General features: G+C 41.3%; 2 protein-coding genes across 7 annotated transcripts in view; one reads left to right on the forward strand and one right to left on the reverse strand.

Moving 5' to 3' along the window:
- SPART (spartin) overlaps nucleotides 1-19,637 on the reverse strand; it is a 373,903-nt gene that overhangs the window by 80,712 nt on the left and 273,554 nt on the right. Inside the window, exon 1 of one of the 2 annotated variants that reach the window (XM_019936752.3) lies at nucleotides 8,705-8,838. The exons of the other annotated variant lie outside the window; for it this stretch is intronic. The gene's annotated coding sequence lies outside the window, so the exon portion shown is untranslated. Of the gene's footprint in view, nucleotides 1-8,704; nucleotides 8,839-19,637 lie in introns of those variants that run through there. 2 annotated transcript variants of the gene reach the window in all.
- CCNA1 (cyclin A1) lies at nucleotides 8,953-18,673 on the forward strand. 5 transcript variants are annotated; one of them, XM_033843897.2, is made up of 9 exons: nucleotides 8,953-9,150; nucleotides 9,957-10,142; nucleotides 13,022-13,268; nucleotides 13,455-13,579; nucleotides 14,251-14,474; nucleotides 15,795-15,999; nucleotides 16,961-17,074; nucleotides 17,971-18,104; nucleotides 18,412-18,673. In XM_033843897.2, exons 2-9 carry the CDS (start codon nucleotides 9,978-9,980, stop codon nucleotides 18,461-18,463), a joined length of 1,266 nt encoding a protein of 421 aa, XP_033699788.1. In that variant the 5' UTR covers nucleotides 8,953-9,150; nucleotides 9,957-9,977; the 3' UTR covers nucleotides 18,464-18,673. The 5 variants fall into 5 exon arrangements, with proteins under 5 accessions (XP_033699788.1, XP_073651191.1, XP_004322042.1 ...); XM_073795090.1 differs by lacking the exon at nucleotides 8,953-9,150 and adding an exon at nucleotides 9,267-9,281 and having other exon boundaries at nucleotides 9,954-10,142; XM_004321994.4 differs by lacking the exon at nucleotides 8,953-9,150 and adding an exon at nucleotides 9,299-9,468 and having other exon boundaries at nucleotides 9,954-10,142.

A 19,637-nucleotide genomic window follows, 5' to 3' on the forward strand; every position in this document is an offset into this window, starting at 1 on the left:
TTGCTCATAGTATTATTTCCAAATCCCATTTATAAAGTACACATTACGTTATCACTGTTTATTTGAACTTGTTTTCATTAACTGGGTAAATAAATTTCCTGGTTATTTTCCCAAAGGGCTGGCATAGCAACACTTGGTTAGACTGATCTCTCTAACTCCCTAGCTTCCTGTCTCCCTCCAGCCTGAATTACAAACTCTCCATTTCTCTCTTTTTAGCACCTGTTTCTGCCACCTTCAGTAAAAATTTGTAGTTTGTTCTAAATGAACTCTCTTGGGTTTGAAAGCCAAAAATAACTCATAACTCTAGCTATATATCATCTATATTCATTGAAATTGTAAATATTTCTCCCAGAAAATTTCTACTTGAAAAACCTATATCATCTTAATAATGTTCCTGCTATTCCCAGCACATCTCTAGAATTTTTAATCACTATAGTGTTCTTGCTTTATCAAGTAAATTAATATACAAAGGAAGGCGCTATGGAATCTATTAAAAAATAATCCTACTCAATTAAGGAAACTACAGAGAGAAATGATTTGTTTCCCATAATATCAAGAAGCAGAATTGTGAGTATACTGCTGCATAAATTAACTCTTCTTATCTTCTGGAAAGCAGAAGATCGTTCCTACAGATAAAGTGTTTCCTTCCATCAGGAAGCAAGAAACAAAACAATAGATCCCAAATAAGGAGGTATCTTGGGTGCTGATGAAATACTGGTAGAGAGATGAAGATTTCACAAACACTGGTACCAATCTGAGAGGTGAGTTCTCAAATCAAGGAAGGAGGGTATGAATTTGGTCACAAAATTCAACATACAATTGTAGTAACAAAAATAAAACTTAAGCTGAAATTTATATAAACTATTATATAAGTCCAGCATTCAGCAAATCCTAGTAAATAGTTACAGCTATAAAATGAAATGGTGAAGGTTTAATTCACCAGGTGAACAGAATCCAACTTGATCTTTCAGTTGTGCTGGTTTTATCTCTGGATTATTGCCTGATCGGGGAAAAGGATGAACTTTTCATTTCAACAAGGAAAAATGCAATTTCTGGATGAATTTTCCTTGTTCATTTATAAATGGGTCTTCTTTATGAATCACATGGTGAAGTCAATTCTTCTCATAGAATCTACACTGAATAGACGGTTTTGTGTCAATATTTATTTGTGTACTTTATCCCAAATTATGGCATAAGAATAACTTAGGAGGAAGCTAGACAAGATATACTTTCACATTTGCATATACAGTAGAATTAGACTGTCCATGATGCCTCAGTGCTCTGTGACTGTTCTCAACCATCAAATATTCTAATCCTGCATTGACCAATATGGTAGCTGCTAGCTAGACATAACTATGTAAACTAAGGTAAAAATTTAGTTCTTCAGTTGAACTGGCTACATTTCAACAGTCAATCGCTATACTTGGCCACTCATTATTATATTGGACAGTGAGGATATAGAACATTTCCGTCACTGCAGAAAGTTCTATTGGACAGTGCTGTTGGTCTGATCCTGTAACTCACCCGGATAATTTACTTCATTAATAATGATTTTTTTCTTATTCAGCAATTAATATTGTTTATTATAGGAAATTCAAAAACTATAGATATGCCAAATGAATTTACTTATAATCAGCTAATTCTATGATGCACAGATAACTACTAAATACTTGGTATTTATTGTTGCTTTTTCTAAGCGTATAAAAAATTTTTTTAAATGCAACATACTAAACACTTTTTATACTTTTATATCTCCTAAAATTATGAACATTTCTGTATGTTATTTTAAAAATCTACATTATTTTACATGGCTGCATAATAGTTATTCAGACTACTGCTATCTTTGAAGCTATTTATGATCACTTTCTTAGGTAAATCCTGGAATTAGGAGTCATGTGTGTTCATTTATTTCTGAAACTTCACTTTCAGGAGCTGAATTTTGAAAGAGAGAGAAGTCTGAACCCAAGTGTCCTCATCTGTGTAAAACAAGATTTAATGAAATAACTTCCATCCCCTTCCAGCTTTCCAAGTCTAAGAATGTTTTAAATGAGTGCCAAAATCTGAAGTTACTAAAAAGGAAAAAAGAAACAAACACATAGGCTTGAGAAAGCAAATTTAAGAAATCAGTGTGTTTTCTCTCTTGAACACATACAGTATTGCGCGAGTTCAGGGATTTGGGAGAGCAGGGAAAAGATATGACCACAGGGTGGCAGTAGCACACAATGAGCTTTATTTCGGTGCTGCTTTGAGAGGTTTGCATGGGGGGGGTTGGAGGGGTAGATAGGAAGTTCCACCAACCATGAGACCTTCAGCAAACAATGGTGTGGGGTCACCACCCAAAAGAAAAAGAGAACAAGGGCATTCCTGTGTGAGAGAGGAAACGGAGAGGGAAGTTACATGTCCAGGGGTGTCACTCTGCAGCACGATGAGTCTCTGGGTCAGAGAGCTCCAAAGGGCAGCAGGGACTTGGGGGCTTTTAAAGTCCCAGGGTTTGTTTATCTAAGTCTAACATATGTTGGGTACAGTTTCATAGGAAATGCAAAGCAGGCAGGCTCTAAATGACTAAAACCTATGCCTATTGGGGGTATATTTAAAACAATTGGATGTGCCAGAATCTGAGTTTAGGACTGGCCGGCTTTTGAGCTAATGGTCCTGGCCTGCTGTGAACAAATTAACAACATTGGGCCAACATACACAGGCCATCTTTGGCTCATTTATGTAACAAGTGTAAATTACATCTTATTATTCAGTCATTTAATCTGCAAACATTAAATGCCTACTCTGTTCTGGGCACTGTGCCAGGAGATCCTACAAAGTTGAATAAGATGCAGTCCTTGACCTCAGGGGACTTATGGTCCTGGAAGAGGGCCTCTTGAATGGAAGAGTGGTACCCTGAAACAGCAAATGGGAAGCTGTGGATCTTTTATTCTTCATGGGTTTTCCTGGTATAACCATGTAACTGCTAATTACAATGGGGATACTAGACAAACACTTGAAAAATGTGTTACAATCTCCATTACCTCCATCCCCATCATCACCCCCTGAAAACAGGTGCAATTCAGTATTATCATAATTCATATATACATAGGGATGGAGATGGAGGGTCCTGGACAGGTATTAGGAAAGACTTCTATCATTATGATGTACAAAATTAAACTTGTTCTTCACTTCCTTTTTCCTCTGAAACCAGTTAATCTGGCATTCCTACTTTTGTCAACCTTACTATTGCTCCATCAACCTGACCTAGAAATTGCAAAATTATGTTTGCCTCCATCTTCTCCTTCAAAAAAAAACATACAGTCAGTTGCTAAGTCATGTGGATTCCACACTCATGGTGACTTTATTGAGCCTGTTTTCCTTTCTGTGCCCACAGCATGGTCCTGGTTCAGGTGTTCATTTCCTCCAGCAATTGTTTCCTAACGCATCTCCTACTCCCAAATCCTGGGCTATTCATTGCTCTCAGATTGTTTTCCTATAAATATAGTTCTAATGTTGTCATTCCTCTGTTCAAAAGCCTCACAGCAAACTCCTCACTCTGGCACTCAGGACCCTACATGATGATCCCAATGTTCCTGATTGTCTACTATCACCAACCTGTATTCTATATTATAAACTCAGGTGCCACAAAGCACCAGCATTCCCCAGAACTTGTTTTGCAATTTCTTTCTCAGGGTCTATACTCATGCAATATTTTCTTCCCAAAACAATCAATCCAAACCCTGCTTATCAAAACCGGATCTAAATTTCAAGGCTAAACACAAAAGCGCCATCTTCAGGAAACCTTTCCTGATTTGCTTAATTAACTGAAAACTCACCTGGACTTTAACCAGAACTTTCTCTGGACTTCTTAGACAACAGCCTCACTCTACCTTGTGGGTAATCATTTGTGTATTTGTTTTCTTCCTCTATAAGACTGAACTTTGAGCAAGACTATTATTCACTTATGTAACCCCTATGTCTATCACAACAATTAAAATGTGTTGCACTCTTCATTATAGAACAAAATGCACTTCATATGGACACAGTGGTTTTGACTGACTGTTGACTAGGCAAAAGGTTCATTAATGATAAAAATTAATTCTGGTAATATGGGCAAAAACACTAAGCTGCCTCATTTCATATATTAGATGCCTTAAAAAGAACACATATACACGCAGTCAACTTTATGACTCGTTGCTATAAGGAAAAGTTATATGTGTTTGAGATATTTTTTATCTAGATAGAATTTTCATATAGTGAGGGCTATATGAATTCTTTAGGCTAGATAGTCCTGATAGTAATAAAAAAGGCATAAGAAACCTGCAACAAGATTTTGATTTTTTTCATCTTTAGCATGAAAAATTTTGTTTTGCTAAAAATCTAAGTTCAGAATGGGAACCAATCTCATTTGTTGCGACCACTGTTGATATTAATTTACAGATGAGCAATAAAAGAACTGAGGCAATGCAAAACAAATTTTACAAATATTCTGTGATTTACTGGCAGGAGGATTTAATTAACAAAAATATTAATATGCAGAAAATATTAATAAATGATTACTGGAGTGAACAGGACATGAGCCTGTTTTCAGATATGGTATTCATCCAGACAAAGTCACAGACAGGTGATGTGAAGATTCCATAATGTTTTCAATTAGCGATTCAGAGAATTAGAGATAAATGTAAAACACAGGAAATCTATTTTATAGAATTAACTGTCATAGAACTGATGGTAAAATAATTGATTTTCACAGAAAAACTGGTATAAGCAGTACTGTAAACTAAAAAGATATAGCCAATACATGACAGCTAACTTTAATGATGCAATGACCTCATAACAACACATGGGTCATCAGATGAATTTTAGATCTAGGAAAGGTTGGGTAAAATCCAGGTTCTTGACTTCCTCTAATAATAAACTGATTTTCAGTAAAGATCTGGCAACTCAAAACTTTTCAAATTATTTAAACCACAATGGCTCCATCGTCCCACTGAAACTTATTTTTCCCTTGGTACAGAGTTTTGGGGAGGCTACTGCCAGAGGTCTCAAGTCTGCAGTGACGGGTATCTAATTTTAATAGTGCACCTCTAGGTGAGCACATTACTGGGGGCTGACTCATGGTTACTAAAGTCACCAGAACCAGCTTCCTCTCACCCAAGTTGCTGGGAAGTGGACTTCTTCATGAGATAGTTGCTGTGGAGTCTGCCCCAGAACCAGGACAGACAGTCTTGAGGGGTATTTTGAGACACCACAGTTTATTGCTTTCCCTTGGGAGACTGGGAATAAACACTGCTGACAATTCTTGTCCTTTGGGTTTCCCCTTTCTAGAATAAATGTAGACTATACCATCTGTCCTGCAAAAAAATTGATTATTCTAATCATCTTTATTAGCAGATCTGGATACTGCTTCCAAATCTCCACAGCAACATGCATTCTTCCTTTTCGCTAAGTTCTTACTGCTCTCTGTTCATACATCTGTGTAGTCCATGATGAAATAAACACTAATTATGCGGCACCTTATATAACAATCTATTTACCTTCTCCTTGTCTGAACAAAAAGCTCCTTGAGAGCAGGGATCCTTTTTAATTGTCCCATATCCAGCTACTGCCTGGTATAAGATGGATGCTCAAAAAAATATTTGTAAAATGAGTGAATGAATAGTAGACTTTGGTCACTATCATGTATGTATTCAAACTATTTTCATTCAAAGAAAGTGACTTTACAAACTTCAATGAAAACTAACTTCACCTGCTACGTATTAAGGGATCCACTTTGCACCACCCAAGGATATAAGTTTCCTAAGGAGGTACATTTTTTGGCTGCTTCTCAAACTGGACTCACTGGATCCTCTGGTCAAGTGGGCTAAAATGTCACAAACCGCCCGCCATCCCCAGCATCTGTCCCTCATCTTACCACATAGTTATGTTCTAAATTTAAATGTATATTGAGAACGGCAGAGGCATGTCCATGAACAGGCAAAATAAGTCCCTAAAAGGGACAGAGGTCCTTAAAAAAAAAATAGCTCTTCTACTTTTTCATCCCTATGCTGAAAATCAACTTGATTTCATACAAATGAATGAAAACTGAAATGTTTGAACAGAAAGTTAATTACTAGCTACAATGAGCAAATGGAAGAGAAGTAATAACAGCTTCTGAACTGCCAGGTAATTGCCGGCAAACAGAAAAGACTGTCTTTGAATTGAAGTTTGGAGGGGGGAGGAATCAGCTTTAACAGGACTTGGGGATTTAAAAATCCCTAGTAAAGAATTCAGCTGTCATCCTTATCCTGGAAATTAATCCTAGCATCAAAACTAGCCGAGCACTGAATATCAGGCTGGAAATGCTGACCAAGTAAATTTTTATACTAAGAAATTGTTATGTTAGCATATAAGTTATACCAAATATTTTAGACATTAAAGATGTATTTGTAATAAAATGTATTGTTCACTTCTCAATATATTAATAGTTTAATTATTCAGACATTGAAAATCTACTCAACTTTGAGTCCTAATCCTGATTTTGTTACACTAATAGCAAAATTATTGATATAATTATGAATCTCACTAAAACTGCATAATTTGTGAGAAAGTCCTTTCTATTCTCTCTTCTCCTATTTTTCCTAATTATAAGGCCAAGTTTTCCAGCACTTAGTTGCTCCGAGGCACATGCACCTATTTATTAGTTGAGTTTGTTTTTATGCCATCAATCATTACTTGTTCAAATATTTAGTGACGATTTTTTAAAAAAACTCTGGAAATCCATAAGTATTGCACAAGCTATATAAATATCTGAATTTATATGCATGCACATATAAAAAATACATAAAAGTTCACCTGAATTACTCTCCAATTTAAGATCTGAGCAGAGGACTTCAATGATTTAATACTGAATTCTAAGGCAGCACAGCAAGAAACTCATAAGCCACATATCATTTCCCTTTGCCAAGTTTAACAAAGTGGATGGAGAAAGAAGAAAGATGGTAACATGTAATGATAATAATACTATTTCATATTCATTAAGGCCGGATTAGGCTGCAGCTATTCACATGAGAGAGGGTAGGGGAAAATGGGTATGAAATAATCCAAGGGTCCCATCTGGTCAAGAGTTGTTTTCTTTTTAAAAGGTATTTTTCAGACTAAAGACAGCTGAGAGGCTCCAGACACCTTAGTAGCCTCCTCTTCTGGTCCTGACCAGATTTGAGTCAGGACACCCAGCTTCAAAGAGCTGCCTCTCCAGGAGGCCAGCGCTACCCTTTCCTTGCTTGAGCTTCAATCTCAGAAAAGAGGATCAAGACAGGCTCTAGGAACAAACATTGCACTGGCTCCTTTGATTTGGAAGAAAGGCAGAGTATGAGGTTCTCGGTCACTTTTGTCAAGGAAATCAGATCAAAAGGGATGTACAGAGGGTCAGGTCACGGTGAGTGCACGAACTCTAGTCCTGCCAAAGCATCTCCGGATCTTGGCAAAACTTGTTCCTGAGTCCAAAGTGGATCCCCACCACTGAGGCCTTCAGCGTCCCCAGAAATCACAACAGTGTTATCAGGTGGAGGAGGGGTCCCAAGAAGACTTCCAAAAGCAGCACTAGGCGGGAAGGGAGCAGAAAGGCTCTTTTCCTCCACCAGAGAGCAGTATCTTTTTGCAAAGCCCAGCATTTGGTGCTTGCCTACATCTGTTGTCACAATCAAGATGTTACCAGAGTTCCCGTGTTGCCTTCATATTCAGAGGCATAGGAATTGCAGGGTGCAAAGGGATCGGATCGCTGCCTCCCAATGAAAGTTGGTGATAAACGTATAGAAGTTAGTTTCATATTAAACAAAATCCATTTCTGCTCTCCTCCTGCATCCAGCACTGATTTCCAAGATGCTTCCCAACTGCCTCTTAACATCTGACTCAAACAAACACTTTCATCCTCACTTTCTGTAGAATACTTCAATTTTCCCATTAAATTAATGCATACCCAGCTCACTGGGTGAACACATTAATAAATACTTAAGAAAAAATTTTTGGTAAGATTAACAATCATTTCCATTCAAAATAAGGTGATAACTAACCAGTTCTTAAAAGGGCCATTTGAATGGTTTTAGTGGTCTGCTTTAGAAACTTTGGGATGGGTGTTTAAAAAAATAAAGAGACAAAAGCAGTAACATATGTAATATGTGTGTGTGCACGCGCGTACGCACACACGAATATTTTCAAAAAATAAAGATTCTTCTACCTGGCTTGCCAGTTACCTCTGCAGGTGCCAGGCCTCCCTAGTTTCCAAAGACTTCTCTTCCCTTCCTGAGTGGGCAGGGCCCCTTCTCCCTACCCTCACCTCCACCCCAATTAGGCCCCCTGCTTCCTCCTCACCTTGCCATGGACCCCTACCCAAGGATTCCCTCCCCACGTGGCCAGGCCCCCCACCCAGCCCCTAGTTCCGAGCCTCACCACTGTCCCCCTCAACGTCCCAGGCCCCATTGCTGCCACCCGCGTTCCTTCCTCTTCCTGGGCCACTATCTCCGCGTTCCTGGACCAGTTTCACGCTGTGGCTGCCGAACCCGTCGCGGAAAACCTCTCGTGGGGACTGCGAGCACCACGTGTGACCCTAAAACTCCAGATCTCCTCTCCCGCCCTGCCAGGTTACATGCACCAAACCCGGGCCAGCCAGGCGCGGCCTCTGTTACGCAAGGACCCAAAATGACCGAGGACACGCCGCCACCACGAATTACGAGGCCCCGGAGCAAACCTGGTGCCAACTCGCTGCTACTTGGCCTCTCTCTGGGAGGAGGTGTAGGTGTGTGAGCCGGGGAAGGGGAGCGAGCCGCGCTCTCAGGCGGGCGCTGTCAAGGCGCCGCGGCCTGCGCAGCCCCGAGGGCCCTGCGTCGCTCTCCCGGGCCAAGGTTCTCAGGAGCGGGCCGCGGAAAAGACGTTAGCGGGAGGAGTTAGCGGCTGTTGGGAGAACGGGTTCAAGGAAACAGTCCCTTCCAAACCCCGGCCATCGCGGGGTGGGCCTCCTTCCTCCCTCCCAAACATCTGCCACAAGAGGCGCAGGTACCCACGGCGACCGCCCGCCCAGGCACGCCCAAGCACGCCCGAGCAGGTCCGGGTAGGACGAGCCGGGGCCCGTCGCCGGTTGGCCCCACCCGGCTCTGAACGCCCAGGGGACGCCTGCGTCCGCCCGGAACATGCCAGGTGAGGGGACGCCATAGCGATGCGGCCTCAGAGCGCGCACGCCCCCTGCGGTTGGCATGGAAACGGCCCCGCGAGGCCCAGGAGCTCCGCTGATTGGCCGATTTAACAGACGCGGGGAGGAGGTGTTGAAAGTAAATAGCTCCGAGCGCTGGGCCACCAAAGCTGGGACTCTGGCTCCCTGACTGGAATCTATTAACATCTCTGTCTCCTTCCGCCCCGCCCCCTTCGGCGGCTCCTCATTCCCAGTCTTCGTGTGCACTTGCTAATTGTTTGAGACAGATGTATAAAGATATAAGACGGAGAAGAGCGAGGCCCGCTGTGGGTTCCAAGCAGGTTTTGGGGACTTCTGACTTGTGGGAGGAGGGCCGCGGAAGAGCACCCTGCTTATCACTTGGGAAAGGGACGTACTTTCCCACAGTGATGTATCCTGGGTCATTTGTTTGCAGGCAGGGGGTTGGTGGGGTGACGAATAAGCATAATAGCCCGGAAAGACACGGGCTTGTAGATTTGGACTCCCAATTAACGTGGGGCTTAGCGTCTCGGCTTGGAGGTTTGTCAGACGTCTCTCTCTCTCCTACCAGCTGTCAGCCAGATCTTGGAAGAAAGCCTGGAGAGATTCAAATCACTGTTTTGGTTCAAAGCAGCTTTGATCGCTCGCACGGTGGCTTAGGCCCTTTCAGCCCTAATAATTGCAGGGAAGATATCTGTCACAGTGCTCTCTCTTCTGGAGATTCACTGCATCCTTGGAGCCCCTGGTGGAAGAGGTTGACTAACCAGCTTGTCTGTTTCTCCTTCCTTGCTAGCAGTAGCCTGTGGAGACTGAGGCTATGCATCTCAGCAGCTCCAAGAGTGGAGTAGTGCTGGCTCCAGTGTCCCGAGGTCCTGATGCCTGTCAGATGATAACCAGAGCCCAGCTTGGCCAGGATCCGCCACAAAGAACAGTACTAGGGGTGCTAACTGAGAATGGGCAGTACAGGAGGACCTGTGGCCAGGTAATGCCTGAGAAGAGCCGGGAAGGCTGCTCGCTGAGAAGGGCTCTCATGTCTTGGTGGGAGGTGGGTTTCTCTTGAAATTTTACCTCCAAACTCTTCTTGAGTATTCAACCATGGAATCTGGACTATAGGGACATTTTTTTTTTTTTTTTAAGATCACATTGTCAGGTCCCTTTTCCAGCTAGAAACATGAATAATTTTCTTTCTTATTTTGCCAATATCAAGGAAATAACACGTACTGTTTAGGTCAAGTATGTGTAAAGTCAGTTAAGTTCTGGGCTAAAATGAAATGTGAATGCCCCAAAATAAACTACGGAACTGGGGATCTTCCAGATTGGAGTGGTATTCAGATTGGTCTAGGCTGTGCCTGAAGCATCCTGGATAACCTTTGTTAAGCTCATTGGTGATGGTGTTAGAATCAGGATTGGATCAGCTATACTAGATTACCTCCAAATGCATGCTTCAAAAGTCGGCTTCTCCTCGGGACAAAGGACAGTGAGGCAAACGGATCATGGGCCATCTGATATCAGTTGCTTGTGCTTAACTGATCAAAGGTACCTCCCTTAACAGACTGTAAACAAATTCAGACACTTAAAATGCGAATGAGGAGTTTGGATCCTTAAGAATGAATTTTGAAATTTAAAAAAATATTCCTCAAGTATGTTATTAAGCAAGCTTCTCATAACTGTGCCTTAAGCCTGTACTGCACATCTATAGTGGAATGAAGTTGGCAATAGTACAGTGGAATAGGTGGGCAGGTATTCTTTCCATTGTATAGGTGAGAAAATTTGAGAGGTTTAAGAACCCCCCACCCCCCAAAAAAAGCCATGATGGAGGCCAGGTCAGAAGCCTCATCTACTGACTCATCTACTGACTGTTCAAGGCATCTGTGTTTTGGTGGCATCTAGTTATGGGAGAAAATTACCCAAAGTAATCTGTTACAAGCTTTGGAAAAAACTGAGTAAAGGTGGTTTTAACAAACTTAATTTGCTTAGCGATGTTTACTTCTTTAAACTTGAAGTCTAAAACCTCTCATGAATTGGTAGTTACTCCTATGCTCACTTTAAATTCATAACCGTTAGCTAACCTCTATGTTGCCAGGCACTACCTCTACATTTCCCGGTTCTATTCCTCTACAACCTTCTTCTAGAAACCGTCTATCTTATACTTTCCCTTCTCTCTATCCTCCAAAGCCTCTATCTCCATCCTTCCTCTCAGCTAATAACTTTATATCCTATTTTCCTAGAAATATAGATGCACCCAGAAGAGAATTTCCACATGCTCCCATGTATCATATACTCTGCCATCCCCCTCCTGCTTCGTGACCCATGTGTCCCTGCTCTCATGTAAGGTGAACCCCCATGTGTGCAGCACACCTGATGCCCTCTTGCCTCTTCAAGGATATCATTCCATCAGCTCTTCTTTCTCAGTTTTCTTTTCTCTACTGGGTCAAACCCAGAAGCATGCAAATATATTGTGATTTTTTTTTTTTTTTTCAGTCTTAAAAACCTTTCAGCTACAAAGCTCTTGGCAGCAACTGTCCCATTCACGACAGTGTTTCTTGAGAGTTTGCCTACTGTAAACTCCATCAGGATGAGGATTTTGCACATCAGGTTTTGTGCTGTATTTCCAGTGTTTAGAATAGTGCCTGGACAGGGTAGCATGCAAGTGTTTGTTGAATGAATACTCTGTCTCAAATTCTTCTCTTGTTGTCTTTGACTCAATTCTTAATCCTTTCCTTACTTGACTGATTGGCGGCATTTGACACTATTGATCACTCTTTATTCCTTGAAATAGTTTCTTCTCTCTCAGCCTGGAAAACACGGCTTTCTCCTGGTTTCCCACCTAGCTCACTGGCCACACCTCCTCAATATCTTGGTTCTTCCTCATCCAATATCTAAAAGCTAGAGTGTGCCAGGGCTTAGTATTTGATCTCAATCTGCACGCACTCCCTTAGCAATCTCTTCAAGTCTCCTGGCATTAAATACCATCTATCTGTTGATGACTCCTTCTTCTATCTCCAGTCTGGACCTCTCAGCTATGTTGCAGGCTCACATGGTGAGCTGCCTACTTGATGTTTCCATTTGGATCATGCAGTAGGCATCTCAAACTTAGGCGAAACCAAACACCAACACTGGCCCCAGACTGCTCTTCCCAGAGTCTTCCTCATCTCAGTAAATGGAATATCCATCCTTCCTGTAATTCAACCCCAAAACCTTTGTCATCCTTGACCCTTCTTTTTCTTCCACCCCACATCTAATTTGCTGAGAAAATACTATTGGCTGTATTTAAAAAATGTCCAGAACCTCATGTATTATTCTCATTATGTCATATAATAAGGTTCTACATCTTATAGGAGAATTTATGCATAGTATGCATTTCTAAAATCATCATGTTTCTAAGTAACTAGGTTTAAATGGGACCTTTACAGGAGCCTGTTGACTAAAAGTTAACTATTTAAGGAGGACAATAGGAACTCAGTAACTATGTGTCAAGAACCTTGCTGGGTTGGTATAAAAGCCTGTCATGCTACAAGCACAAAAACTGATTTACAATTTTCCATCCACATGTGGTACCTAGTTCACTTTGGAGGAGAGCTATAGTTTTTCTTTTTTTCTATAATCTTGAGTTCCCTTTGATAAATACATGAGGAAGATGACAAATTTTAGGTAGCTCCTTTCCCAAATGTCAAATGTAGACGAAGATAAGGGCAAAGTCATCCTTGGGAAGCTTCATTTTCTGAAATTCAATTGCAGACATAGATATTTCAATTTAAGATTCCTCTCATCTTTCCAGCCTGCTGGTTTGAGTCACATGGGTTCTTAGCACCTATGAGGGCTACGGGGTGGCCTCTAACAAGAAACTTAACCCTTTTCTAGGGGATCACAGCACTCAGGTTTTTCTCTGGGTCAGAAAATGTCTTCCCTCCAGCTGGAAAGAAAGCGCTGTCTGCCAGCGGGGTTCAGGGGCCAGCCAAGCAAGGATTTGACATGTACATGGACAAGCCTGAGCAAGGCGACAGAGACAGCTGCACAGGGCGAGAGGGGATGGCATTTGAGGATGCCTATGAAGTAGACACCAGAACACTCAAGTCAGACCTTCACTTCCTGCTGGATTTTAACACAGGTAATGGGACTCATCTGTGGCTGATGGTACCCTGTCTTTGTAATCATCTGCAGCATTTAGTAGCATATAACTAGCAAGAGAACACCCTGAGTAGTAACTATTTTCACAACTGCCAGTAGAGGGTTAGTGGATGGAACTAGTTTTTAAATTAAATGTTCTTACCTGATACTGTTGAACCCCCTGCAGTTTCCCCTATGCTGGTAGATTCATCTCTCTACTCCCAGTCTGAAGATGCATCAGATTTTGGTACAGATGTGATAAATGTGACTGAATATGCTGAAGAAATTCATCAGTACCTTAGAGAAGCTGAAGTGAGTTTTCCCAACTTCTCCTTCAATTGCCAGCACCCCAAGCACTTCATATTAAGATAGTTATACACTCTTGGCCATAACCATTACTGAATGGCATTCTTGTGACATCTAAACATGAGAACATTTATGAAAAATAATAGTTGTGAGGTGAGTAGCAGTTATTTGGACTATTTCTCTTTGACTCAAAGGGTTTGTATGGGGCTTCCCTGGTGGCGCAGTGGTTGAGAGTCCGCCTGCCGATGCAGGGGACGCGGGTTCGTGCCCCGGTCTGGGAAGATCCCACATGCCACTGAGAGGCTGGGCCCGTGAGCCATGGCCGCTGAGCCTGCGCGTTCGGAGCCTGTGCTCTGCAACGGGAGAGGCCACAGCAGTGAGAGGCCCGCGTACCGTAAAAAAAAAAAAAAAAAAAAAGGGTTTGTATGTTAAGTATTTCACTCTTGGGGATAATGATTATTGCCATTTTTCCCCTCCTTTAAGTCATCTGTTAACTAATTGCATTACAGAACCAGAATTTCTCACTTTCTTCCATATCATGGTAAAGATTTATCTGGCTCTTGATAGAGTTTCCTGCTAACCTTTGCTCATGAGATTTTTTAAAATAGCAACTGTTCTGTGGTGTAATCTTTCTAACATAGCAACTATTTGAATATCAAAACTCTTTCCCCAAACAGATAAGACACATGCCCAAAGTGCACTACATGAGGAAACAACCAGACATCACAGAAGGCATGCGAACAATTCTGGTGGACTGGCTGGTTGAGGTGGGAGAAGAATATAAGCTTCGGGCAGAGACTCTCTACCTGGCCGTCAACTTCCTGGACAGGTTTCTTTCCTGCATGTCTGTTCTGAGAGGGAAACTGCAGCTTGTAGGAACAGCAGCTCTTCTCCTGGCTTCGTAAGTGTTCTTCAGCTCAAATAATGTGAAACTTCAGCCTGTCAAAACACTTGATTTCCGTTCCCATTTATTGGAGGAATGCAGTGCTCGATAAGTAAAACTTATTCATGCCTCCTTTGATAGAATGTCATCATTTTTACAGTGTTTACTGAGAATCTGAGTCTTACCATATGTTCACTTTTCCATTTGGATGTTTAAGATCCTCTTAACAAGAAGTTCAATATCATGACTAAGGCAGACATCAGCTCAAATTCAGGATCCAATTTAACTATTTTGTGGTGTAGTCTTTTGGCTGTATTCTAGTATGAGTAAATGTCCTATTATAAGAGATTTTGGTTACATAAAAGTCTTCTCTTCATGATCTAGCAAGTGACTCATAATAACACAGTTTATTTGGTTATAGTGAATAAGCTATTTTAGCTGGTCCCTGTTACTATCAATCATTCATAACAATATCTAACTGTGTAGAAAAGGGCTAGGTTGTGGCTAATATTCTTTTAAATAAGTGACCTGCTAGTGAATGGTAGTTTCCTTTCTATTCTTCTGGTCTCAGACATAATACTTATTAATGCCTAAAATATTGCAAACATTTCCCTACAGAAAGGAGAAACAAAACCAAAGAATCGATAACTGTGAAATTGTATCATTATCTATCTCTTGGATACATAGCATCTTTTGCTAATTCAATAGAGAAAACTGAACATGATCTTTCAAAAAAATCTAAGACCAAAGGAGTTTTTTCCTACCATTGTGTTCAACATAACATTCTTTTCCAAAAGATGATTTGGGGCTTCCCTGATGGTGCAGTGGTTGAGAGTCCGCCTGCCGATGCAGGGGACATGGGTTTGTGCCCCACTCCGGGAAGATCCCACATGCCGCGGAGCGGCTGGGCCCGTGAGCCATGGCTGCTGAGCCTGCGCGTCCAGAGCCTGTGCTCTGCAACGGGAGAGGCCACAACAGTGAGAGGCCCACGTACCGCAAAAACAAAAACGAAAGATGATTTGAAGTCTATAGAATTAAGAGGAATTCACCCACATGTCTGTCATTCAGAATCTTTCAGCATACCAGAAGCCAAAACCTAAAACTCCCAGTTGGAAATTGTTTCTTTACTATCTCGTAGCAGTAAGTACGACATATCCTTGTCATACTCATGTTCTTGTTCTGGAAACAAGCTCCTCCTCTTTTCACACCTGTACCATTTCGTGATTTGTAAGTGATATTTAAGTCTGCAAGGGCCATGTGACAGGCATGGTTGTGACAGCACAAGAGGGAGAGCACAGGGTCGAAGCTTTACTTCCCCAAACTCTTTCCCTTTTGTAGGAAATATGAAGAAATATATCCACCTGGAATAGATGAGTTTGTCTTTATAACTGATGATACCTACACAAAACAACAACTGCTGAGAATGGAACACCTGCTCCTGAAGGTCCTGGCTTTTGACCTGACAGTGCCAACCACCAACCAGTTTCTCCTTCAGTACTTAAGGAGGCAAGGGGTGTGTGTCAGGACTGAGAACCTGGCCAAGGTAGGCCACATGACTTCCAAGAACTTCAGTGCCAAATGGATAAAAAAAGCAGCCTCCTTCAGTTCTTCCTTCCTTTTCAGTTCTTTGCCTTGGGCCCAGAAAAGCTTTTTGGCAACTGGAAGAGAACTAATTCTAAGAACATGACTTTTGCTTACGAGACATTGCTATTAATCGTGTTTGGCAGACACGGGTTGTCTAATCACCCAGGTCTTAGAAAAAATTTAAGCTTGGAAACTGTTCTCTTGTTATATACAGACCACATACAAGCAATACCTCTTAGGTTTACAGAATGGGAACAAGATAAATATGGCTCTATTTGGCTCTAATCTAATCCTAACTTGTTAAGTAATGAAGCACTATTTGGTCATTTGGAGTTCTAAACTTTAGTTGAAGGCACTGAAGTATTGGTTTGGAAAACTTGGTTTCCATCCATAATGATCTAATATATCTGGTATTTATATGCCATGCAAAGAGTAATAAGGATGTCTCTATAAATTTCCCAATATGTTTCTTTTAATTTGATAAGTTCCCACTGGTACTGTTCTAGCCTATGAACTGCATGTATTTGCCTGATAAATTAATAGCTTTAACATGGACATATTTTTGCCTTTGGCTGAAGGCTCTAGTCTGCTCCAGTGGCCAGAGCAATGCTACTTGACCAGCATAAACCTGCACTACTATAGTATAAGTAACCCATCATGTATACTGTATGGTTAGGCCAAATACTTGCCTATCCGTTTTGAAATTTACTTGAAATTCATTACAACGTAAATGTTATTCTGGTTATGGACAGGCATAGCAATTACTAACCCAGTGAATAATTTTGAGCATCTATTTCTGCGCTCATCACTAGATGCACACTGAACAAAGATGACACAGTTTGTCCCCTTGACATTTCTAGGTTTGCTTGTAACCTTAGTCAAATTCCTAATTCCAATGAGATTTTCTCTCTTGTGCTTAGTATGTAGCAGAACTGAGTCTCCTTGAAGCTGACCCGTTCTTGAAATACCTTCCTTCACTGATCGCTGCAGCTGCTTACTGCCTGGCAAACTATACTGTGAACAGGTACTTCTGGGTAAGTGCTTGTTGCTTCTTTCTAGATGAACCTCAAGGCCTATCTAAAGTCTGCTCAGTAACCCTGAAGGCTTAGAATGGGCTGGCCTCTTGTGAAGGAGAGTTAGTTTAATAAGGAACTGGTTGCCTTGCCAGCAGACTACAACGTGCCGCTGAGTACTGCAGGTCAGTCTTCATGGCTTGGACTCAGTGGCTTAGCTCACTGGGGAGCAGAGGTTGCAGGAAGTCAAGGGGATGGTGGTGGCAAGCTCATTGAATGGAAGCAGGTCTGGAAACCTCAACACCCACCTTTATGCAAGGAGGGCTGTTGTAGTATAAGCATTGACCACTTCAAGGCAAAAGATGTTGACTTTTCCCCTCTGTGTAAAATAACCTGGGTCCAGTTAGGATGGTCAGAGGTTGTATCAGGCTTTCAAAGGAACAGGGCAGTTAGCATTGCTTCTTGGCTTGTGACGGTTGGCAAGATTAGAGATGGGCCCCTTAGATTTGGTTCTGAAGGCTCACTTTGTGCTACAAGAGTGGGGCATCTACTTTTATTTTTCTGGAATTCTTAGTTTTTATTCTGAATTTGGCTAAGACTCATTCATATGCTATTTAAATAGAGTGTACAGGTAAGTCGAGGCCCTTTAGAGGCCAGTAAAAAATCCTGCTCATGAGAGAATAAACTGTCCCCAAATTGAGCATTATAATTGTACAATGTGAGCAAATTTAGAATTCTGTTTTTCCTAATATCTTATTTCTAAAGACTCTGAGGAAGGATTACAGTTTCTTTTGAGATGAACATGGATACTCACTAAGTGATTAATCTCCTTTATTTCACCGTTTTATCTTCAGATTTCTGATATCTTATAAAGCTGTATGATGCAATTTTCTTCTTTTGTCTTTTGTTTTGATTAGCCAGAAACCCTTGCTACGTTTACAGGCTATTCATTAAGTGAAATTGTGCCTTGCCTGAGTGAGCTACATAAAGTGTGCCTGGGTATTCCCCACCGACCTCAGCAAGCAATTAGGGAGAAGTACAAGGCTTCAAAGTAAGCTCCTGAGATTCTCTTACCTGGGCTCACTATTTAAAGCTTTAACGAGTGATAGTAATTTCAGAATTAAAAACACAACAAATTGCATATCTGGTGCGAGGATGGAAGAGTAAGGTTTCATGTCAAATCAAGAAAATCAGTTTGGAGGGGCCTAGATTTATAACTTGTCAGCATTGTAGTACATCTAGTCAGCCAGCTCCTTCCTTTCTGTTAAAACTACTAGAAAGTTTTCTGTGGCCCACATGAGATTTTATGAAACCAAAGTCCTTGGCTTGTGCTGAACTTGCTTTGGGTCTTATTTCAGGTACATGCACGTGTCTCTCGTGGAACCACCCGCAGTCCTTCCTCTACGATAAGTTTCAGAACCGAAGCGCTTTCAGAACTTAATCTCCAGATCAACAGAATTGGTCTTGATTTTTATAGGTTTCTGCAGGTTGGGTCAAACTAGTGTTGCTATGATATAGATGACATATTTTTTAGAATGTAAATGTATTGAGGTTCTCTTAGACATTGGTAGCTTGTAATATAGTCTAAACTTCCTAAAGAATAAACAACTTGCCTTCTGACCACGTGTTAGGCTTATTTACTGATTTCCATGGCTGACACACCTGCCTGGAATTTTAGTTGAGAGTATTACAAATGTCATCTTTATTTCAAGAACGCTTCTGTGTTGGTTTTATAAATCTGGCATGCTATTAGGATGAAGTGTTCTGAGGAATCCAGAGACTTTCATGTGTGGTAAATAGCTACTCGGAGACTCTTTCCTTCCTGTCTTTTTACTCCTCATGTAGGTCTCCATAAGTTGCCAAGGGATGAACTCCAAGCCTAAACAGATTAGTGAAGGGATGTAAACAAGCACGGTCTATTCTAGTTTCTCTATTGGACCCTAGGCAGTAAAGACAGTGGGTTGAGGACTGAATTGGTCGGGTAACTCTGAGAGGTAATTTACATTTAATTCTAAGTCAGGGAAATGATGCTTACTTTGTAAAGGGATACCATTATGTCAACGTCCAGTTTTGATTTAGTCACTCATCAAGCATATATTTTAGCCCTAGAAGATGCTCAGAGAGGTAGAAAAAGAAAATTTTACCAGAGGATGGGACCTCAGAATAATTAAGCTAATCTCTCATATTCATCCCTTGGGAGATATCCATGCTAAATGCAGCTCAAACTCAAATCATTCAGGATCCTACAGTTCAACTCACTACATATTCATATATGGCTCCTTTCAGCAGCACTTACATAGTACACAAGATAAGGAAAACTGAAGCAAAAACACACTGTTTGAACTTTCTTTTAAAGATTGGTAGGCAAATCAAGAATAGACTTGGCCTTGAGGGAGAGTGGTGCTTACTGGGGATTGAATAGAAATTTTGTTAATCTCCAGATTAGTAGCCCTGGAGGCACACTGGCCTTCTGGCGGTGTGTGTTCTGCTTCACAGAAAGGGGTGATGTGGATTTAGGCCTTTAAAATAATGGCGTAGCATCTCATTTCAGCCTTATTTTTCCTCTCTTTTCCTCCCCGGCGAG

Source organism: Tursiops truncatus, chromosome 18, assembly GCF_011762595.2.
Source record: "Tursiops truncatus isolate mTurTru1 chromosome 18, mTurTru1.mat.Y, whole genome shotgun sequence".
Classification (NCBI taxonomy): domain Eukaryota; kingdom Metazoa; phylum Chordata; class Mammalia; order Artiodactyla; family Delphinidae; genus Tursiops; species Tursiops truncatus.